General features: G+C 38.3%; 1 protein-coding gene across 1 annotated transcript; it reads left to right on the plus strand.

Moving 5' to 3' along the window:
- The first annotated feature begins 855 nt into the window (after nt 1–855).
- jade3 (jade family PHD finger 3) lies at nt 856–23,840 on the plus strand. Its single transcript, XM_056253973.1, has 12 exons — nt 856–1,052; nt 8,800–8,859; nt 10,820–10,879; nt 10,984–11,063; nt 11,204–11,361; nt 12,027–12,217; nt 12,329–12,540; nt 17,317–17,484; nt 20,117–20,233; nt 20,804–21,262; nt 21,835–21,952; nt 22,266–23,840. Exons 3-12 carry the CDS (start codon nt 10,831–10,833, stop codon nt 23,105–23,107), a joined length of 2,394 nt encoding a protein of 797 aa, XP_056109948.1. The 5' UTR covers nt 856–1,052; nt 8,800–8,859; nt 10,820–10,830; the 3' UTR covers nt 23,108–23,840.
- The last annotated feature ends 554 nt before the right edge of the window (nt 23,841–24,394 follow it).

Raw genomic sequence — 24,394 nt, forward strand, 5'->3', positions numbered from 1 at the left:
TCCGTGTCACACGATCCTTCAGAAATCATTCTGATATGCTGATTTATTATCAATGTTGGAAACAGTGTTGCTTGATATTTTTTTAATTATACTATTTTTTTTAGAATTCTTTGATGAATAAAAAGTTTAAAAGAGAACAGCATCTATTTAAAATAGAAATCTTTTGTAACAATATACACTACCATTCAAAAGTTTGGGGTCTGTAATTAAAAAAAAAAAAACATTTTAATACTTTTATTCAGCAAGGGTGTTAAATTGATAAAAAGGTGATAGTAAAGATTTATATTGTTAGAAAAGATTTCTATTTTGATAAACGCTGTTCTTTTTAACTTTTTATTCATCAATGACTCCTGAAAAAAGTATCACAGGTTCCAAAAAAATATTAGGCAGCACAACTGTTTCCAACATTAATAATAACCGAGTATAAATCAGTGTATTAGAATGATTTCTGAAGGATTGTGTGACACTGAAGACTGGAGTAATGAAAATCCAGCTTTGCATCACAGAAATAAATTATATTTTAAAGTATATTAAAATATAAAACCATTATTTTATATTGTAATAATATTTAACAATATTACTGTTTTTTCTGCATTTTCGATCAAATAAATGCAGCCTTGATGAGCATAAGAGACTTCTTTAAAAAAACAAAAAAGAACAAAATAGTAATGTTTCCAAACTTTTGACTGGTACCCAGGCCAGACTACAGATATATACTTTGATAACTGCTTATAGGTAGCTAAATTATTATTGCTACTTTATTCTGTTTTTTTAACATTAACTACATCATAGCCATCCATAGTGGCGCTCTCAGTCAGTAAGGCAATGAATGGGCGGAGTTTAGGACCCAGCGGTCGGGTAGTACAATAGAGCTGTTGTGTCGTGGTGAGAGGGTGATTTCTGCTTTTGGGATATTGACAGTGGGACAAGAAAGAAAAAATAACGAAATAACGGGTATTTGCCGCACCTCTGGACTGCTGACTAGAATACAGCCTTGCGGAGTCTATTGCCGTGTACGATCGTCCCGAAACACTGGATTTTTTGGATGTGAGGTAAGGGTGCTGCATGAACAATACTGCTCGTGTCTCCACACAGGGTTCAGTGTGCCAGTTTATCCAGGCAGCGGGGCCTGCTGCTTCCTACAGATCCTTTATGAGCAAGGTTTTACGTCCACACTACACAACTGGGACTATATTGGTAACAGCGATACCAATATGTTTGCGTTAAAGTTTGCGATCACGCTCTGAATGATGTTATATAAACACAGGAAGTGGCATTATGGCAGTAGAAGGGATTGTAGTGACTGGAGAGTGTTCGTCATGTAGGGCGGCTCGAGTTTGGCGCCAAGGCCGTCAGAAACCCTCGCGCATTCAGCAATGGTGGACGCCAGCACGTAATGCTCACACATAGACACTGTTTAGTGAGACTTTACAGTAAAGCATGGCTGTGTTTATCCTCCGATTCTTTATTTAGCTGTGTGAACTTTCAGATATGTTCTCCCAGCATGGGCATAACTGCGAAATAGTCATTACAACGCAAGAGCTCGCTAAATAAATTTCTCCTCGTTGCATCATGTTTGATGTTAATAAAGAGGTGATGTGGTGTTTGAACTGTTTTAAGTCTGTGCATGGATGGACACTATATTTTTGCATAATTTCTCTCCTAAATTTTTCGCTGGAAATGTTCTGCATATAAACAGTGTTATCAGACAACTTTGTTTTTAAAGTCTTGAGGAATGTATTTATCCTCCTCGTTCGGTAAAGAACACTTGAACATTCTTCTGCATTAGCGCAATGAATGATTCAACCGATAAAACGAATAAATATATAGAAATTCCGTGCATCCTGTAAATTTTAATTCAAAATAACACGAAATCAATATTAAGTTTTAATTCTGAAGCCGTGCACCGTACAACAGAAGTTTGGAGCGGAAGTATCGTTGTTGGAATGCGGGATGAGCTTCCGTTTTCCCCCCCACTGCTTCCCGCGAAATGCCATGCTTCTCGTGGTGGAGGGTTTAATGCAACATTACAGAATGAACTATAGGCATTTAAGTAGGTGTCGAGATGAAGTAGTCTGGGCACTAGGTGGAGGAAATTTGCGTTTTCCGTCGAATCTTGTGAATCATTTCACTTAAAGATCATTTAATAATAGAGGCTTGTTGTCAATTGTAGGGGCACCTACAAGAACCTTAATTATGCTGATGGCCCCTATAAATGAAAACAAAGCTTTTTTTCCCACCATGTTGTCAACCTTTGAGCTTTATTTTTTAAAATCAATTTATTAAGAAATCTACATGAATACCGTAATAGCCTAAATAAATAGTTTCACTATCTTTCCCTCTTAAAAATAAAGTTTCTTTATTGACATCTGTGGTTCCATGAAGAAGATTTAACATCCATGGAACCTTTCCATTGCACAAAATGTTCTTTATATTATTAAAATGTTCTCAAAACACTAAAGGTTCAGTCACATTTACGGTTATTCCAGTAATTTCAATACGTATTCAGATGGCGGAAGATTTCCCCACGCAGATTTCACAACATGTTCAAGTTGGTCAACTGGCTTCGCAAAGTTTTCTGTGTGATCTGTGCTTCATAAATTGCTAATAGACAAGGGACCCTTTTGCCCACAAAATTTGTGCTTATGTACTCCTTAGTGATGGTCTCGAGTCCGATTTCTGCTTTCTCGGACTCGTCTCGGACTTGTTCCTTCAAAGACTCGGTCTTGACTCGGACTCGACCCTTCAAAGACTCGGTCTTGACTCGGACTCGGCATAGGCAGTCTCGTCCCCATTACTAGTTAAGACTGCTCCTCTAAACAATTACCAATCTAGCTTAGTCTGTAGGCCTAACTGTTGATTATTAACTGGGGTGATATTAAATCATGAATATCAAAACTGACATGTTGAGACAAAATCTCGACTCGGACTTGCTTCCTCAAAGACTCGTTCTTGACTCGGACTCGACTGTATTTGAAAACCAACGGACTCGGTCTCGACTCGGACTCGACCCTTCAAAGACTCGGTCTTGACTCGGACTCGACTGTATTTGAAAACCAATGGACTCGGACTCGACCCTTTAAAGACTCGTCACTCGGTCTTGACTCGGACTCGGCATAGGTGGTCTCGTCCCCATCACTAGTACTCCTCAATGGCTCTACATTGTGAACAGATCTAAAATAGCTCTTTTAAGAGCTGATCACTGAAAGGTTTTTTGGAAATGGCTCTTATATGCAAAAAAAAAAAAACCTTTTGGAACCTTTATTTTTAAAAGTATTAAATCATTTTAATATAGTATTCTTCTACCTCCTTTATCTTCTTGTTGTGAAACGAGGTTGACTCGCATGACAAACAAATGACATGCCCTATCTCGTTCGGTCAGTCAGCAGATACTTGTTCAAAAATAAAATCTCCCAATTTGTTATTTTTGTTCATAAACAAGATGCCCTATTTCAGTTTTTTTCAATCTTTTAGATGCTTCCAAATATGACCATCTTTATGCGAGAAACCCCCATTCAAAAATTTTAAAGGCATCTATATATTTTCATGTATAAAGAACAAATTTGTACGTGAAAAAATAACATTATAAAAAATATATGTAAAATAAATGTGAATTATTTATTTAAATTCAATTTCAATGTTTCAAAAGTGTACATTTTATATTTTACTTAAAGGAATAGTTCAGCCAAAAATTTAAATTAGCCCATGATTTACTCACCCTGAAGCCATCCTAGGTGTATATGACATTCTTCTTTCAGACGAATACAATCAGAGTTATATTAAAAAATGTCCTGGCTCTCCCAAGCTTTATAATGGCAATGAATGGCTGTATGTCTTTGGAAGTCCATCAAAGCGCATCTATTCATGATTAAAGTGCTCCACGCGTCTCCTGGGGTTAAGAAAGGCCTTTTGAAGTGAAGCGATGCGTTCGTGTCAGAAAAATATCCATATTTAAAACTTTCTCGACTAAAATAACTAGCTTCCGGCAGATTGGCATACGCATCGATTTACGCTAAAGGAGTAACCCTTGAACTTGACGCACAACATATATCATATACACCTAGGATGGCTTCAGGGTAAGTAAATCATGGGCTAATTTTCATTTTTGGGTGATCTATCCCTTTAATTATTTACTTTATATATATATATATTTTTTTTTTTCTACTTTTTTTTTTTTTTTTTTTTTTTTTTCATGTTTTTCTCTAAACTTTTCCACAGACCCACTAGCACTCCCTTGTGGCCCCCTAAGGGTCCTCGGACCCCAGATTGAAAACCCTTGTCCTAGTTCATTTTATTCATGTTACATTTAATGCTGCTTCCAGTGTCATTCATACTCGTTCTTCAGTAAAGAGGCGTATGTTTTCAATAGATCCATCAAATATTGCTCCGGCTGCACTTGAATACTATTGGTTCATGATGCAGTCAATCTTTGAAAGCGTGAAGTGGAGGAAAATAGTGCTTGAAAGTAAAGATTTGTTCAAAACATTTAGTTCGCTAGCAAAACACCACTACTTAAAAAATAAGTTCTTCTTAAGGGTCAATTCAACTCAAAATTAACAGCAAATCTAAGATGATACATAACATAGGAGAGAAATTTAATTTCGAAGATCGTTTTAACAGTGCATTTTTAAAAGAGCCAGTAAATGGGACGGATTGTTGGCACACTAGGTCAGTGTGAGGTGAGTGTGGTGGTGAAGTAGCTCTCAGCAGCCTCTGTTTTGTTAGTTTTGGGGTGTGGGCTGGTCTGTCTGGGCAGAGCATTGTGCTTTATCATGGTATAGTAGGAGTGGGGGTTGGTTTTAGGACTGTGTCATTTTCTCTTGCCATTTTGAACTACAATGCAAGGCCTCCCAGATTAGATAGTCTCCCCTTGCAACAAATTCATGTTTGCCTTAAAACCTTGCAAATTTGAGGAAAAAATCTTATTTATCTTCCTAATTGATTTTGATTGACACAACCTTCCTAATTGGTCTTGATTGAATTAGTCTTATTTACACAACCACAGGGGAGTGTGTGTGTCAGAAGCAGATCTTCTCTGCGTTTAAAAGCTAGTCTGTTACTGTCACAAATGTGCCTTTAGATCCACATCAAAAGTCCTTCATGGAGCAGTGAAGAGGTGCATTGAGTGGTTTTTACGTTTACTTAGTCTGGAGACATTGCAGTGCAATAAAACGTGCAATGTACATTTTATCTAATTTAGAAATGCTTGTTTAGTACATTAGTAGTAATCCATAACAGCTTGATAATTATATTAATAATACTAGAATTATGTTAGCCAAGTAAAGTGTGTTAAGAATTGATAACATTGACTGTTTCCAAACCATCGTCTACTGTTGTTGGGCCAAACAACAGACAAACTCTCCTCAAACACAAGCCATTGATTAAGTCAGAAGTTGTCTAGTAGTGGTCTCTTTATAGTAATTACACGCATCAAGTTTGTTGTTTGTTTATATAATCAGCAAATACACTATTGTTCAAATGTTTGTGGTCGGAAAATTCAATATATAATGAATATTCAATATGTCGCTGAGTTTATTTGACCACACACTTAAAGGCCCCCTAAAATCAAAATGTAAGCTTTTAGTATTCATATGTTAGCCTTAAGGTTATGAATAAGCTGGTGTGTTCCAAATCAATGACAAAATTATTTAGGAGATATAAGCATTCAAAACTTTCATTTCCGCTAAAATGGATCACGTTTTTTATGACATCACCGTGGACTTCAGCTTCTTATCACATCTTCTGTCCAATCAAATGTTCTCTAGAATCTAAAGCGTCCCGCCCCCATGCTATAAATGCCACCTGGCCAACCGACCGTTGACATGTCACGGAGCAATATGGGTTGGAGATGTGTGTTGCTCAAATGCTCGAGTTTTATTCCGTTTTCCTACTGTACGTTGGTTAGAATTTATTCACACCTTTACTTTTGAATCCAACATATCATGAGTGCTCGGATTCACTTCCATGGTGCTGTCAAGTACTTGCAGTCTGTGAGGTAAACTAAACGCTATTGGCTATTTGAAAAGGGGGAGAGCCATTCAATATGTCCCGCTTAAGCTTCCTGTTTCAGTGGAAATTACGTCAATGCATCATACAAAGCTGCGCACTCCAAGGCACTTCAGTCCTGTACAGGCCTATAAAGCTAGGTTAGGCAGTTTCAGAGAGGCTAGCAATAGCAAGCTAGCTTTGAAAGCATGAGATCCCACCCTCCCTTCAGAGCGTCTCCAAAGCCACGCCTCCTCTAAAACGCATGATCTTGCGTGTGCACAGCCAGAGCAGAGTCTGCAAAGTGTCATGAGAGACGGGGTTAAATTACCTCATGTCTTAATGTCTCATCCTGTATGCTAAACTGTTACATAACACAGTCACACAAATTCCCTCTCTTATTGTAGGTTTTAGGGTTAATATGATGGTGAAATTACTCTAAATTCTATAAATCCCTGTTGTTTTGTTTGCGCAGTGAGTCCCTCAGGGAGCACAATGTCTTTAATTCACTATATAAAACAACTTGCTGCTAAATATGCAAATTCCATTTTGTCTCTTCTCATCCAGTCTGGTATTTATAGTGTTCGCTCTGTCTGGCAACTACCACAGAAATAACCAACTCAAACGATAGCACAATATTTTCAAAGGTCGCTACACAATGGTCAGAGACGCCTGTCTGCGTTTTTATGACTATGGCAGCTTTTAAGACGCAACTTCTCCCAGAGGTTTACCATGCCAAGTGTCTGACAGCTAAAGCTTTTTGAAAAATATCAAAACAATATGTGAGGGGAAAAAATATCAAATGAATCAACTAGTTAGTAATAAAATAACTATTTGCTGTTCACTTTATCTTCCTGAATCCATCTTTTTCTTTAACCCTTCAAAGTCTGAGGGGTTTTATGCCCGCCTGGTACTATGTTGATATTTTGGCTTCTGGAATGGTCAATTTTCATAGCAGAGTGAAGAGAGTCATATTTCTGGATTCTATAGACTCTCAGCTACAATGTGGATGCATTTATAATACACTTCTTAAGACACTTGTATGTCTTCTGCTGTGATATATCACCAAGAAATACAAAAACAAAAGTTCAATTTTTTTGTTTTTATTATAGAAAAATATTAAACCATAGATGAATAAGGGATTTTACAACAAATATTGATTCGTCAAAGGCTTTAGAAAAAAAAAAAAAAAAAATGGGTGAAAAAATATAAAGAAACAAATGAACTGTTTACATTTTTGTGACTGTAGTCACCATACTTTTTTTTGTGTGTGAAAAACACAGCAATTATAAGAAAATGTAAAGGGAACACAAATGTTAATTTTGAACTGAATATTCTCTCAATTTACCAAACACATCCAAAAACAACCTCTAGATGTCACTGTGCACTGCATTTGCACATCAGTCCACCCAGGGCGCGGGCGCGTTCAGAGTCCTGGGTTGCGCAATGATGCAATCGGCTGTTCTAAAACACACAATGTGGTAAATAAAGATTAGCTATTCATCATCATGTGTGTATTTATACATCCAAGTCATAGAACTTCTAACTACAATAATCTAACTATTATTACAGGAGCGTTCATCATTACGCACCGAGTATACAATGTCTTCCAAACCCCCTCCTATGTAGTCAAATAGTACAGGCCTTATAAGGCTTACTGCACCATTATTTCTGAAAAGCTACAATAAAATTTCCCTAAATAAACATTACAATAAAATAGACAAGCAAAGTAAACGAAATAGCTTGCAAATGAAGAGGGACTAGCAGCTACATGCGGCCAAAACGCGCACATTACTTGATGGCGCACATTATTTGATTAGCCTACTGCTCCGTAATTTCTGAAAAGCTAAAATAATTTTGCTAAAAAAACGGATACAATATATATTAGAAAATACATTATAATATTGCATTCATTACTTACTCCTCAAATGGATCGATTCCGTCCAGAACTTGATCATCTTCATCCGAATCAAATCGAGCTGGATCAGATCCGTTCTGACTCTCATCGCTCTCGGCAAAAATCATTTCAGCAGTGAATCTTCGTTTGGCCATGTTTTCTTTGAAAAGAATCTAGTACAAATACGTGTATCTCCAAATGTTTTGTGTCCAAAGACCGTTGCGAATCCCACGTGGGATTGATTCCAAACCCCTCCCCTTTTTTACGTTCCTGAAAACGTCATTTTTTGTTTTTGGTCTGTGATTGGTTCACACCCATGGTTCACACACAGGTCTGTCATTGGTTCACACACAGATCTGTCATTGGTTCACACACACACACCCACAACAGATCTTTATAACACTAGACAGGATTAAGTACAATTTCTCCGTTTTGCGGTAAAATGCTATAGATTTGCACTCAAATACGGAAGGCTTATCATTCGCGGAAGTCAACAAAGTCAGGGTCCTTTTACGCAGACGAATGTCAGCTTTTTAATAAAAAAGAGCGTCAATCGACTTTGAAGGGTTAAGGAGGAAGTGTTTTTTTTTTTTTTAAGGCAGTGTGATTTGATCTTATTAGAAGTTGAATTTACTTTAAATAATTTGCCTTGTTTAATATAAGCTGTCCTTTCAAGGTGTATCTGTACATAGTTTCATATGTGTGGTTTGGCTGCAATTGCTCCTAGAAAACTAGGTTCATATTTATTTAAGGAGGCCCCTCAGTCAGGTATTGGAGCCTAATAAATCGCAGTACAGGCTGTGCTTTGCTGGGTGTCTATCAGTCCTGTTCACCTCCACTGCCTGTTTTACCACCCCACATTTTCATTTAGACTAATTTTGTGTTCTAGTTTCCTCATGTCTTATTCTTTTTTTCAGGCATGAGCGAGAGGCAAATGCACAGCAGAGGAAAACAGTAGCATGCTCTTTGAATTTATGGTAAGTGAAAAACCGCTCAATGAAAGGAAAACCATTAAAGCTGCCCTCTATGCTGCCCTACAAAGCAAAAAGGCAGTAACTGCATTTTTGGTCAAAAATGAGTTATCATTTTCATGACATTCAAGGCTTCCTTTGTTATGTGACAAAACATCTTATCTCAAATGTGTGTCGTTTTGGAGAAAAATGGTAGTCGTTTGTACAGTAACTGCAAAAAGCCCTAGTGAAACAAAGCAAGAGTACAGTAACATCCATTACTGTATTCTTGCTATGTTTTACCTAACAAAAAATAACTGTGTTGCTGCGCAGTGTAGTTACTGTTGCCATGGTAAACACAGCTGATTTCGCGGCATCCTCACATTATATTTATAACATTTGCGGTTATAACATTTGCGATTTCACGCTTCTAACTTCACAAAAATTTTGTTTGAGATGCAGTGTTTCCCCTAATTGTTCCCCTACCAAATTAACACACACACACGCACGCGCGCGCTGAAGCACGTGTGTGACGCTCGAGCTGTTTTTTTGCCTATATGAGGACACGGTCTTCACGGCAACCCGTCAAAATAAAAGTTCGGTTTAACTTGACAAGAAATATATTACTGCTGTACAGTAGAATTTAGAAACGTCTCAATGTAATAATAATACTAACACTACAAATAAATTAAGATTAAAACTTAATTTTTAAAAGAATAATCACAATTTTTCTTCAATGTTTTAATTTTAACAGTAAAGCTCATTGTGCAGCATGTTGTTTGACCAAAAATGTTTGTTTTTAAAATATTGTATAAGTTTAATAATAGTTTATAATAAATGATTTGGTCATGATTTCAATTAATTAGACATGATTTTTGATTACTAAAAATTTACACCACATATCCGTAACACGCCCGCTCCGCAACACTAGTTTCGCAACACAAAAATTTAGAAAATGTTGTCCAAATGGTTCCAATTATTTCAAACACAGTGTATCAGGCTCAGAGTCCAAGTTGTGGCAAAATAGTTTTTGGAGAATCTGTAGTTACTGCCTTTTCCCTTGGTATGGTGCCACGTTTTTGGTAAGTAATACAAAGCAAGAATACAGTAACTGCAAAATAGGGGTAAAATATCAAATTAAATATGAGGATTGATATGTACAAAGAATAAGCTAATATAAAGTAACAAAACAGCCACATGTCCAATAATCTACCTACAACTACTTAGGCTGGATGACAGGATAACTTTAAAGTCATTTTTCTCTGTTCTGCACTCTGCGTAGTTACTGCCTTTTTGCTTTGTAGGGCAGTATGGTAATCTCATTTAATGGGGCATTGATATATATGGTACTGAATTATTATTCATGTGACGGGTTCCTCCTACTAGGGGTGGGAATCACAGGGTACCTTACGATATGATGCACGATACACGGCTCAGGATACCGATAATTTCACAATACAGCAATTATGCGATAATCAATATATTGCTAGACAATCCTATAATGATACATCATGATATCTGTCTAATTATGAAAACAAAATGCCCATCATGAATAGGTTAAGTGCATGTTTTCTCTCTTTATTCAAGTCCAAACTGTCAGAAAACAGCCCAAAAAGTTTTTCAGTCTGTAAATTAAATGTAACATTGTAAATGAAACATTTTCAATGAGATCAGGGTGATTGTGTTGCAAGTGGGTTTGCATGTTCGTGGTATTATCTGTGTACTTTACTTTTACCAGGCAGTTCTTGTATATCGCATTATGCTCTTTGTCGATTTTGTTTGTCCCATCAATGATATAAAAGCCGAAGTGGGTCCAGACTTTGGATTACTAGTTTAGCAAACTACTATTTTTGAAAAATCCCCCTTCTTCTGTTATGTGAAACCATCTCTTGTTTCGGTGTAGGTGACATCATTGTGCCTAAATGTTTTTAAGTGGAACATGGTTGAGTTGAAGACTCATTTGAGCTGGACTTCTCTTTCATTGCAGGATACGTCAGGATGAAACGACTCAGGACTTCAAGCAGCAGTGACAGTTCAGACAATGAGAGTGAGTCAAACTGAGCCTCACAAAATTCGTAATCTACGTGTAAGTTTTATAGGGAACAAAAATGTATATTTGTCCTTGGCTCACTCCGTTGTTGTGTCATAAAGGTCCCTCGACGTCCTTTTCCTCTAACAAATATGGAAGCAAACCGGGCACCCCCGCCTCTGCTCAGAAGAAACCAGCAGAGGTAAACACAGAAGAATAATACCTTAACCTGTTTTAAGACCCTTGATTTTCATCAGCAGACTTATGAATGAATTTTTTTTGTTGTAAAATTGGGCATATCACTCATTCAGGTTGATATTTGGTCTTAATTCAACCTTGTAGGTGTTCAGAAAAGACTTGATCAGTGCCATGAAGCTGCCAGACTCTCACCATATTACTTCAGAGGATTATTACCTGTTGGCGGACACATGGAAGCAGGAATGGGAAAAAGGAGTCCAAGTACTCGTCAGTCCAGACACCATCCCTCAGCCCTCTGTGAGGTATGTCACTTTGAATAAAAGCAAGCAAAAAACAGGTTTTTGGACATGTACCATCTTGCATGTGACATAAAGGGATAGGTCACCCAAAAATGGGATACTCAAGTTGTTTCAACCCTGTATAAATTTGTTTCTTCTGCTGAACACAAAAGAAGATATTTTGAAGAATTATGTTGGTAACCAAACAGTTGATTGGCTCTTTGACTTCCATAGTATTTTTTCAATATGGAAGTCAATGCAAACAGAACAAAACCTTGTGCGTTTTAAACTTACTGACTAGCAACTCTGATAGGGCATTGCATTCACGCGCTCAAGAGATATGATTGTGATTGGCTGCAATGCTCAACACCTGTTAAAACCCGCCATAAATTAAAAACCTATGACACTCATAGAGCACTCAAACATGAACGAGAGCATTTGAAAGCAGTGTCTATCAGCGAGTAGCGAATATACCTAGAACTCGGTACTACCGGTGCTGCAGAAATGCTGGTACCGTCAACTTTATAGATATACTGTATAAAGATACATGTGTATATATAGTACCTGTAGTACCGGTACGTTTGACAACCCTAGTGTGCATGGATGAATCATTTATAATAAATACTGCAATATTCCATAAAAAAAAGATTTCATAATGACTTCTTTTGTATGTGTGTGTGTGTGTGTAGGATAATAGCAGAGAAGCCAAAGGAGGTCCTCTTCACAAAGCCGAGGAAATATATTCAGTGCTGGAGTCAGGACTCTACTGAGACGGGTTATGTCAATATTAAGGAGTTAGCGGAGGCTATGTGCAGATATGACCTAGATGATATGGATCTATACTGGCTCCAGCAGCTCAATGCAGAGCTTGGGGCGATGGGTAAGAGAGGGGATGCCTGTAAAAGCAAGGCCTTGTCTGGTGTCTTCCCTGTAAGATTTGGTGTCATGACTTGCTTCAAGGAATAAAGTACGGTTTGTATGTTACATTTAGGTGACGGGCCAGTGGATGAGCTGACGATGGAGCGGGTGATGGAGGCTCTGGAGAGGCAGTGCCATGACAACATGAACCACGCCATCGAGACTGAGGAAGGGTTGGGAATAGAGTACGATGAGGACGTCATCTGTGATGTATGTCGCTCACCTGACAGCGAGGAGGGCAATGACATGGTCTTTTGCGACAAGTGCAACATTTGTGTGCACCAGGTGAGACCTTTGATATCATCAGTAAATTGTCAAGAATCTGCAGGATGCTTTGTCAAGAAACAAATCATAAGACTTTTTTTGTCTCACTATCCTATTATGATTTTTTTATTTTTAAATGTATTTACTTTTTTTTGTAATATTGCAGATATTATATAAACTACTGTTCAAAAGTTTAAGCTCAGTAAGATCTTTTTGTTGTTTAATTAAATGAATAGTTTTATTCAGCAAAAATGCATTAAATTGATCGTAAATGACTGTAAAGATGTTTATAATGCTGCAAAAGATCTTGATTTCAAATAAACTTTTAAACTCATCAAAGAATCCTGAAAAAAATTAAGCAGCACAACTGTTTTCAACATTGATTACCGGTATTAGGGATGCTCCGATCAGGATTTTTGCAGCCGATACGGATTGCCGATTTCTTGTCATGGTGATCGGCCGATACCGATCCCGATACTGATGCTTAATATAAGACAAAGATAAATACAAACAAAATGGAGCAGTCTGATGCAGCCCACAAGGTTTAATTAAACATTGTCCAATAGTAAACTTTGGAGGACAAAATAAACATTTAAATACCTAAAATAGAGAGTCTGATGTAACTTAAACCTGGTCTAATACAAGTCTAAGCAGGACAAAATTAATTTAATTAGATTAATTATTAATTTAATTAGAACAAATTGGAGTAGTTTGATGCTACTCATTAGAAGGGATAGGCATTTCAAGCAAAAATAATATTCGAAGATCTGGGTATTATTCGCTTATTATTCGAAAATCGCACCCCTCCCCCATATGCACGCACACATGCATACATAGGCCACACACATGAGAAAAGCGGAGTGGTGTGACGTTTAAATATAACTTAAAAACATAAATATACTAGGGCTGTCAAATGATTAATCGCGATTAATCGCATCCAAAATAAAAGTTTGTGTTTACATAATTTATGTGGGTGCACTGTGTATAATTATTTTGTATATATATAAATACACACACATGCATGTATATTTAAGAAAAAAATATTATTTATTAGTGCTGGGCAACGATTAAAAAATTTAATCGCGATTAATCGCATGATTTTCTTGCGCATCGCATTGTTACGCGTAAAATTGAATAATGAATTCTAAAGTAGTGTATTGCGCACTTTTGATTTAAATGTACTGCTACAAAAGTGCAATAACATGTGGTTTGCAAAAACTTTAAACAAATAAGGTGCTTTATACCAGCAGTATTCCCTTTACACTGTAGCAATAAAATATTTCTTGTAAATCTCAACTTAAACATTAACGTAATCAAATCAAATATTTAAACAAAGCTATTTGCCACTGCCAGGGCATTACCTTTTATCTAGCTAGTTAAAACGAGTCCAGTTTTCTTTTTTCTTTTTTTTCTGAACAGGTATCTTGTATCAGGGAGCAGCAGAAACAGTCTATGTAGTCAAAGGGTCATGATCACTACTACAGATATAAGTCGACCAACGTTACTTCTCTGATAGCAGCTTAGGTTTGGTCATGGCATGCCATGGTTTCCCACGTAAGATTACATTAAACAGAGGTAAAGCCCAATTTATACTTCTGCGTCGAACTCACGCCGTAGCTGTGTAGCGCGCGTACCCTGACGTGCATCTCTCCAAAAATGTAACGTCAATTCTACGCGTACCGCAAGCGCTGTGATTGCTAGAACCGCTCCCCGGGTTTCACACTCTCCCTCTGCATGTGTAATTGCGCGTCAACGCGGACAACGACGCAGATATATAAATGAAAACCAACGCGTAGTCTATAGCGTAGAGGCTCCGGCGTAGGTCCGACGCAGAAGTATAAATCAGCCTAGAGTGAGGTGAAGTGGTCGAGCACAGGTGCAGCGACAAGCGGTTGCGTTCCTGTGAAACTATTGCGGTCATGCTCGCCTCACGCACGCGCCCGCGCGTTGCCGAAGTTGAATTGTCTTACTTTTTGTACACAACGCGCAGCACAAATCATTGGAAGAGAGACTGATCCTCGGCTCGCTGTTTGTGAGTTTCCAGAATCTAAATAGTTATCAGGACATCAACAGGAGGGAATTCACATGGCAGAGCATCCCCGCTAAACTAAACGCAGGCCTATCAGGTAAAGTTATGTATACTTTTAATTTAAGTTAAAAAGACTACAGCTGCGTAGCGCACAGAAGCCGTTGCCATGGTTACTATCCATAGAGCGCCTGTCATTCACTCGCGGAGCGCTGTCTCCCTTTCTGTTCACCTGAGAGAACCTGCCAAAGCCTCTCCACTGCTTGTTTGGGTGGGTTATTTGCTGGCTGACCAACATCCCACCCCTCCTGTGATCATGGTTTGACTGTAGGCCTATTTGTATTCAGAGCCAGTGAGCAACGGACTTTCAAAATAATAATTAAAAAAAAACTGCGTTAACGCGCGATAAAAAAATTGTCGGCATTAATTAATAAATGCGTTAACGCGATAATAACGCGTTAACTTGCCCAGCACTATTATTTATATATAAAATATTTATATTTATATATAATAAAAAGTATATATAAATCTATATACAGTATATACATGAAAATATTTCTTAAATATATACAAGCATGTGTGTGTATTTATATATATAAAATAATTATACACAGTGCACCCACATAAATTATGTAAACACAAACTTTTATTTTGGATGCGATTAATCATTTGACAGCCCTAAAATATACGTTTCATATTTATGTTTTATAGTAGGCTAATATAGTGTTCTTTTCTTTTTTTTTTAAATGTCATATATGTTGATTATATTAAAAGGGAACCGCATGAGATGAGTAAGATAGGATCATAAGATGCCCAATATATCGGAAAACATTTGGAATGGGTCAGACATGATTTTGACCACTTAAGTTTTGTTTTGTAGAAAGCCATTCTTTAAAGTGAATTTCGTTTTGTAAAAATTGTATCTTAATTTCAAACTATGTTTCATCAACCATTTGCCTGGATTTAATAAATAATAAGCGAAATATAGCAGACAATATAATCAGGACACGGACACGCCGGCGCGTGAACTGGAGCGTGTCTCATAAGTGAACCGAACCTCAACTTGCCTCACATAATAATAATAATAATTCATTACATTTATATAGCGCTTTTCTAGGCACTCAAAGCGCTTCACATGGAAGGGGGAATCTCCTCAACCACCACCAATGTGCAGCATCCACTTGGATGATGCGACGGCAGCCATAGTGCGCCAGAACGCTCACCACACACCAGCTTACTGGTGGAGAGGAGACAGAGTGATGAAGCCAATCAGTGTATATATATATATATGGGGATGATTAGGAGGCCATGATGGACAGAGGCCACTGGGCAAATTTGGCCAGGATGCCGGGGTTACACCCCTACTCTTTCGAAAGACATCCTGGGATTTTTAATGACCACAGAGAGTCAGGACCTCGGTTTAACGTCTCATCCGAAGGACGGTGCTCTTTGACAGTATCACATGCCTGATAACGTATAGTTTAGGCTTGAAATGTCTACTTTAAAAAATAAAAAATAAAAATAAAAAACTATTTAAATCGATAATAAATGGGCTACTCTCTGCTTAGGCTAATCCGTATGAAGTGTGCATTTCTCTCTATAAGCGCGTTCACTATGCGAAGATGGTGTCAACATCGCCAACTGTATCTTTGCAGTTTATTAATAAACAATTAAAATGTATCATGCTGCATAAACATTACTTTTGCCGGTTCTTTGTGGCAAGCTTTATGCATGCGCTTGATATGCGGAATATAGGCAATATAGCCTATTATGATGACGCTCATTATTGTTTAGTATTTTCTCCCATATATATTTAATTAAATTAATATAGATATGCGATTAGACTAATGGCTTAAATGAACTACTACTAGTCGACTAGAAAAAAATGTAGTCGTGCATGGGCAGCCCAACTTATTTAACATATTTTCTAACCAGCATGTCACTGCGGGCGTTCTGAGCGAGTGGCGTTGTGGACTGAGCGAGCGAAGCATACTCTTCAGAAAGGCGCTCTCTCTGGAGGACAATGATCCTCCATGTGAGATTCCTTTGAAACATACACGGCAAATAGCAAATTTTTTTCATTGTTTCTCGACACATCATAGCAGCCTAATTCCACACCGGCGATGACATGACTGCCAAATCATTTAAGTCCCCACGCATCATATAGGCTACCTCCTCACGTTTTGACGTCATCAAATTGTGATCGGTTTGCGAGATCGGCCAAGTTGAGTGAGTACCGATCGAGTCATAAAATGTGATGATCGGCCGATACCGATCTCTGGCCGATCGATCGGAGCATCCCTATTGATTATATATAAAAAAAAAATCTTGAGTGTAATGAAATGTGTAACATTTTGGTGTAATGTTTCACAAAAGTGGAATTACACCTAATCAGCATATTAGAATGATTTCTGAAGGATCATTTGATGCTGAAGACTGGAGTAATGATGCTGAAAATTCAGCTTCGCTATCATAGGAATAAATTAAAATGATTAAGATTTAAATTAGAAAGCAGTAATAATATTTCACTATATTATAGTTTTACTGTATAGCCTTGGTGAGCAAAAACATTTTAAAAAACTGACTGATCCAAATCTTTTGAATGGTAATGTAGTTTCTGTTGCAATGTTGTAAGAAGTTTAATTGTATATTGTATTTTTTGACATGAATATAGCCTTTGATGCTGAAGAAAATACATATTTGTAATATTTCTATAGTATATGATTGTATTGTGAACTTGAAAACTTCATCACACTTATATTTTGTTGCAGGCCTGCTATGGCATTGTGAAAGTGCCAGTTGGAAACTGGCTGTGCAGAACTTGTGTGCTTGGTATCAACCCACAGTGCCTTCTGTGTCCCAAAAGAGGAGGTGCAATGAAGGCCACCAGGGCTGGCACTAAATGGGCTCATGTAAGCTGTGCCCTCTGGATACCGGAGGTAAGTTGTATATCACACAAGTAGAATTACACCTGCTTCGTTATCTTGCTTGTATGATCTTAACCCTTTCACGCGTAAGATCACACCGGTGTGATCAGTCTTGGCTGGTCCCTGGAGCGTACGATCACACCGGTGTGATTAGAACGGTCAGTGCATCACGTGATCAACTGCTAAATTCAAACGCGCGTTGGCTGATGCTGAGCCAGAGACGGACGCACTCAGTGCTGTGTCATATATCACAACTATTGAGTCTTTTCAACCACATAATGTTTATTTTAGGTTTCAGACATTTAAATGCACATAAGTACCAGCAAAACAATGATTTTGAGTTTGTAAAATACACACTGAAGCGGCAATAATAATCCTTTCCATTACAATAAGACGACACGTTTTATTCATATCAGATACACATTGTGTAAGTAGCTTTACATTTGACCCTATTCTTCTCCCAGTTCACCGGCCACTTACTTTCATGTATTTCGTGAGAAGTGGAGGAATTGACGTGTTGCAAATCCAACAGATCCGATTCTCTGAACTGAAAAACAAACTAAAATGGCACCGCCCATTGTGCATACAGCTCAACTAACGCGATCGTTATAAAGATGTTTAAACAACAAAACCCATCCACTTGCACGTATTTGACAATCGGAATATCAGTGTTTCATGCTATAGCTAATACATTTGTGAATATTTTTAATAAAAAAGGAAAAATGACATAAAAGCAGATAATCATTCATTCAGCGCTGTGTCACGTGACAAACAATGACGCGTCACCATGGAAACATTAAAGTGACAAGTTCTAAATAACAGTCGCCTTGAAAAACTCACGCTGGGGGGTCAGTTAGAATATTTTAAACATACGTGTGAAAGGGTTAATGTTGTTTCTTTAATAATAACATGAAATTGAGCTTTCTTTCCTATTTGTTAGTTTTATGTAAGTGTATGATATACAGGTCCTTCTCAAAAAATTAGCATATTGTGATAAAGTTCATTATTTTCCATGATGTAATGATAAAAATTAAACTTTCATATATTTTAGATTAATTGCACACCAACTGAAATATTTCAGGTCTTTTATTGTTTTAATACTGATGATTTTGGCATACAGCTCATGAAAACCCAAAATTCCTGTCTCAAAAAATTAGCATATCATGAAAAGGGTCTCTAAACGAGCTATTAACCTAATCATCTGAATCAACTAATTAACTCTAAACACCTGCAAAAGATTCCTGAGGCTTTTAAAAACTCCCAGCCTGTTTCATTACTCAAAACCGCAATCATGGGTAAGACTGCCGACCTGACTGCTGTCCAGAAGGCCATCATTGACACCCTCAAGCAAGAGGGTAAGACAGAAAGAAATTTCTGAACAAATAGGCTGTTCCCAGAGTGCTGTATCAAGGCACCTCAGTGGGAAGTCTGTGGGAAGGAAAAAGTGTGGCAAAAAACGCTGTACAACGAGAAGAGGTGACCGGACCCTGAGGAAGATTGTGGAGAAGGACCGATTCCAGACCTTGGGGGACCTGCGGAAGCAGTGGACTGAGTCTGGAGTAGAAACATCCAGAGCCACCGTGCACAGGCGTGTGCAGGAAATGGGCTACAGGTGCCGCATTCCCCAGGTCAAGCCACTTTTGAACCAGAAACAGCGGCAGAAGCGCCTGACCTGGGCTACAGAGAAGCAGCACTGGACTGTTGCTCAGTTTTGCATGTCATTCGGAAATCAAGGTGCCAGAGTCTGGAGGAAGACTGGGGAGAAGGAAATGCCAAAATGCCTGAAGTCCAGTGTCAAGTACTCACAGTCAGTGATGGTCTGGGGTGCCATGTCAGCTGCTGGTGTTGGTGCACTGTGTTTTATCAAGGGCAGGGTCAATGCAGCTAGCTATCAGGAGATTTTGGAGCACTTCATGCTTCCATCTGCTGAAAAGCTTTATGGAGATGAAGATTTCATTTTTCAGCACGACCTGGCACCTGCTCACAGTGCCAAAACCACTGGTAAATGGTTTACTGACCATGGTATTACTGTGCTCAATTGGCCTGCCAACTCTCCTTACCTGAACCCCATAGAGAATCTGTGGGATATTGTGAAGAGAAAGTTGAGAGACGCAAGACCCAACACTCTGGATGAGCTTAAGGCCGCTATCGAAGCATCCTGGGCCTCCATAACACCTCAGCAGTGCCACAGGCTGATTGCCTCCATGCCACGCCGCATTGAAGCAGTCATTTCTGCAAAAGGATTCCCGACCAAGTATTGACTATTGAGTGCATAACTGAACATAATTATTTGAAGGTTGACCTTTTTTTTTTTTTTATTAAAAACACTTCTTTTATTGGTCGGATGAAATATGCTAATTTTTGGAGACAGGAATTTTGGGTTTTCATGAGATGTATGCCAAAATCATCAGTATTAAAACAATAAAAGACCTGGAATATTTCAGTTGGTGTGCAATGAATCTAAAATATATGAAAGTTTAATTTTTATCATTACATTATGGAAAAAAAATAACTTTATCACAATATGCTAATTTTTTGAGAAGGACCTGTAGATAGTCTCAGAGTTAACAGCCACAATATTCCACTTTTGATTTTATGGGATCTTTAAAGAAAATAAGTATTAAGAATTTGTGTTTGTTTTTAGGTGAGCATTGCATGCCCGGAGAGGATGGAACCCATCACCAAAGTGTCTCATATTCCTCCCAGTCGCTGGTCGCTCATCTGCAGTCTCTGTAAACTCAAGACTGGAGCCTGCATACAGGTAATGCTGCACAGGGCAAAGAAGTAATAGAAATATAGTTTGAAAGTGAATTATTATTGCTTAGTTAGATATGTGAATTTAGCATATGGATATTTATGGATATTCTGAATTTAGCACAGAATCATCCTTCAGTAATGTCATTTTACAGTAGTAAAATCGAATGCAATAGAATTTTGATTTAAAAATATTTTTTTGATGCAAAATGTTAGTCTAATTTTAATTGTATTTAATTGAAATCATTAGGCAACTCGTGATATTTTTATAAGAACTGTAACTCTTGGAAACTGTTTAAATCAAATCAAATAATTAAAATCTGTAAGCTGTTTATATTGTACCATAAATATTTTTACTTTTTTGTACGCAATGTGTAGCATACAGTCTTTCAGTTGTTTTTTAATAGCCTTCAATTTGCATATTGTTTTGAAAAACATTGAGCAAGATGGGGTTTTTTTTGTAAAATGCTTGAAATAAAATTAATTGTAGAAATAATTTAATCAATTATTAAAATAATGGTTCTAGATATATCTTTCAGACTGTCCTTGTTTTTTAACACTGTCTCTCGTCTTCCAGTGTTCGGTTAAGAACTGCACCATCCCTTTCCACGTCACTTGTGCTTTTGAGCAAAACCTGGAGATGAAGACCATCCTGGATGAAGGTGATGAGGTCAAGTTCAAATCCTACTGCCTGAAGCACAGTAAACCTAAAGCAGGAGAAGCGGGTTTGAGTCCAGCCCGTCATAAACCTCCGACTGAGACCGAGAAACTGGGCTTGAGGGCGCAGAAGCTTCAGGAGCTGGAGGAGGAGTTCTACACCCTCGTTCATCCTGAGGAAGTGGCCCGAGACCTTGGACTGCCACTCTACCTGCTGGATTTCATCTTTCAGTACTGGAAGATAAAGAGGAAAAGCAACTTTAATAAGGCTCTGCTGCCACCTAAAGAAGATGAAGAGAACCTCCTGCAGCAGCCACAGGAGGACAGCATACACACACGAATGCGCATGTTCATGCACCTGCGGCAGGACCTGGAGAGGGTGGGTACTCCCGTCATAATGGATGAGATTTAATTTTTTTAGGCATGGGTCAGGATGTGCAACAACTGAGTACCGGTAGTCTTTTTCTTGCTGTGAGCAATTTTCCTTGTATCATCCATGTTTCTTCCTTTTTTTGTGTAAAGACCTTTTTAGTTTAGGTCTGGTATTAGTATTAGTATTAGTGTTGTTGTACACATACCCATTATCTTATTACATGTGGTTCTCAAAATTAATGAATGCACAGTTCAGCTGGTTTATGTACACTACAGTTCAAAAGTTTGGGGTCAGTAAGATTTTTAAAATGTTTTTGAAATAAGTCTCTTATGCTTACCAAGGCTGAATATGAATAAATATATATATATTAGGGCTGCACGATTAATCACAACTAACATGAAATCACGCTTAAACCGATTTGGCTTATTGCGATTATGAAATCGCAAAGGCTACAAACCAATCTTACTGATCCCAAACTTTTGAATGGTAGCGTATATGGATGCTGAAACCATCAGTACCATGTTGTGAGTTGTTGACGTTATGATCTTTATGTGTGTGTGTGTGTATCATTTTGTCAGGTGAGAAACTTGTGCTACATGGTGAGTCGAAGAGAGAAGCTGAAGCTGTCCCAGAATAAAGCACAGGAGCAGATTTTCAATCTACATGTCAAGCTCATTAACCAAGAGTTATCTGCAGGTAATTGTATTTTATTATAAAATAAAATGTTTTGTTTAAATAAATAAAAAATGTTTTAGTGTTTTTTTTGTGTGTTTTTTTGGAGTAAACTCATTTTAATTTATTTCTTAAATGAAAATATATTTTCTAATTATTTTATATTTCATAAGTGGGCAAATAATTTGTTTACATGTTTAGCCCTATTTACTGGAGTTCAAGTTAAATTCATGCAACCAAATAGATCCAATGGATTAAAGATAGCTGTAATCTTGCATAACCTGTCTTTTGACTGCCCAGGCAGCACCACTGACTGACTGACTTCTGCTTTTATCAGGGCTTCCAGTGTCCTCTTCTTTAGAGAACACGTTCCACCCTCCTCCCAGAATAACCCTAAAACTCAAAATGCCCAAAGTGTCGCTTGGCAATGGCAAAACCAGCTCCAAATCTGTTAATGGACCCCTGTGCCCGGATAACAGCAGCAATGTATATGACACTGGTGAGGGAGGCATTGGACTGGGCAAACCGCAGCTCCATCTCGGACGGGTGCGGATGGAGGAGCGCGCCAACGGTCTCTTGCCCGCCTCCATCTACATACGACGAGACGGTGGGACTCCCCCGTTGGCCATAAAGCAATCGGGCAAACCCCTGGCTCTGCATGCCGCCCTCCTCGGTCAATCATCCAATGGGAAGGGCAAGGTTGAACCAGAGAAAACACGGCCATTGAAATCCAACGGCATTATGGACAAGCCCGTACTCCAAAGAGACACTTCCTGCCAGACGCCCACTGAGAAGGACACGTGCAACAAGATTTCAGGGAAGGGTCAGTCAGGTGGATTCCACAAAACCTCTCTTGAGCACTTCAGTCGATCTCTCAAGGAGGCCACTGTTAGTTTAGTACGAACTGAGGACCTTCGGGCCTTTGAGAAGAACGCACGCAAGACCTCCGGATTCTCCAAACCGGTTTCCAATGAGCAGCCGCTAGGGGGCAGCAGAGCGTGCCAGGAGAGCGACGGTTACTGCCCGGACGCAGAGCTCAGTGACTCGGAGCCCGAGGCTAAAGGGAAGTGCCGGCAGGGAGGGAGGGGGCAAAACCAGAGAGGTCCAGCTGGGGACTACGTCAAGTCAGCCAGCCGGGCAAAACTGTCTTTTGGCTCTAGAACGTCAGTGCAAAGGTGACAATCTTCAAAAGCATCGGAAACCCACTGCCACAAATTACCGTAGTCCTTCGGCGGTAATTGGAAGTGCCAGATTCTGTTTTCCTCTGTTGAGGATCAGCCGATGGTTTTTAGTGCGGTGTGCCAAAATCTCCTTGCTGGCTGATTGCAGAAGTGCAGATTGGTCTATTTTGTGGACTGATTTATATCACTGTGTCTCTACCCAGCCATAGCGTTTCTGCTGCAGCTCCACTTGGACTCAGTTCATGAGAGCATGTGTAAAGTAGGCTTTATGGGCCGTGCAGCAGTGTTTCTGTACATAAAAGGAACCTCCGTTTTTGACTGTATATAGTAGTTTGTGTTTAAGATGTGGAGCACGTCGAGATGCTTTACACGTACTGAAACATTATCATACTTTCTTACTGATATGCTTATGCAAATAAATAAAGACTTAAGAACTCTGATCTGACAAATGATGATTGTTTGATTGTTCTGAGGATCTGCTTGTCTGGTTGGACTTCTTTCTTTTTTTGCCTTTTTTTCTGTTCCTGTTCATCTCTTTGGTCTCTCTTCCTCTTGCTTTGTTGTTTTTTAATGTCTTTGCTAATGTTAGAATTGGCATGCTCAAGTTGGAAAAGAAAGTGTTGTGTGCAACTGAAATGGTCTTCCATCTGTCTTCAGAGTGTGAAAGGATATATGTCAAACCTTGATGTTTATATTTAGAATAAATTCTAAGGATACAGTTATTTTTTTTATTTTTTTAACTCAAATCTATTTTCTGTCATTTCTCAGCACTGAACCCTTTCTTGTGTTTGCAAAAGATCATTAAAAAATGACCAATAATAAAGCAAAAATGGATTTTTGTGTGCTTGAGAGAGACGTAGTATTTTAGAACAAGAAAGGTAACACGTGTTTTGGCATAAAAGCATTCATATGTCCATCCGAGTCAGTCAAATACACTGGGCTCTCAATATTAATTACTAAAAAAATAGAGCTCCTAAGACCCAGGCATAGACTTTTGTCCTCTGTAGAGGACATTATATTTTTTTAAGTATGGATGTACTGTACATTCAGGGCTTTTCAGAGATACCAAATGTTTGGAGGTTTGACCATGACAACTCCTGTTCCTTGGTCTTTAAAATAACATATTGACTGAATTCTCAAATTTAGCACTCTTAAATATGATCATATTTTGTAATTATCATTTAAATCTGACTAATTTTTAAATGTTTGTCATGATTAAACTTAGAAGAACGTTATGTCCTTTTTTAGTGGACAAGACTTGCAGCATGTTTATCAGGCATTTTGG

The sequence above is a fragment of the Rhinichthys klamathensis genome, unplaced genomic scaffold (genome assembly GCF_029890125.1).
Source record: "Rhinichthys klamathensis goyatoka isolate OS25496 unplaced genomic scaffold, OSU_Roscu_1.1 h1tg000109l_1, whole genome shotgun sequence".
Classification (NCBI taxonomy): Eukaryota; Metazoa; Chordata; class Actinopteri; order Cypriniformes; family Leuciscidae; genus Rhinichthys; species Rhinichthys klamathensis.

Bases quoted from the DNA above. Each gene is read 5' to 3' on its own strand.
- jade3 (XM_056253973.1), top strand. From the start codon at position 10,831: ATGAAACGACTCAGGACTTCAAGCAGCAGTGACAGTTCAGACAATGAG. The intron at 17,485-20,116 runs GTAAGTTGTATA...GTTTGTTTTTAG, and splicing joins GTGCCCTCTGGATACCGGAG to GTGAGCATTGCATGCCCGGA. The intron at 21,953-22,265 runs GTAATTGTATTT...TGCTTTTATCAG, and splicing joins TAACCAAGAGTTATCTGCAG to GGCTTCCAGTGTCCTCTTCT.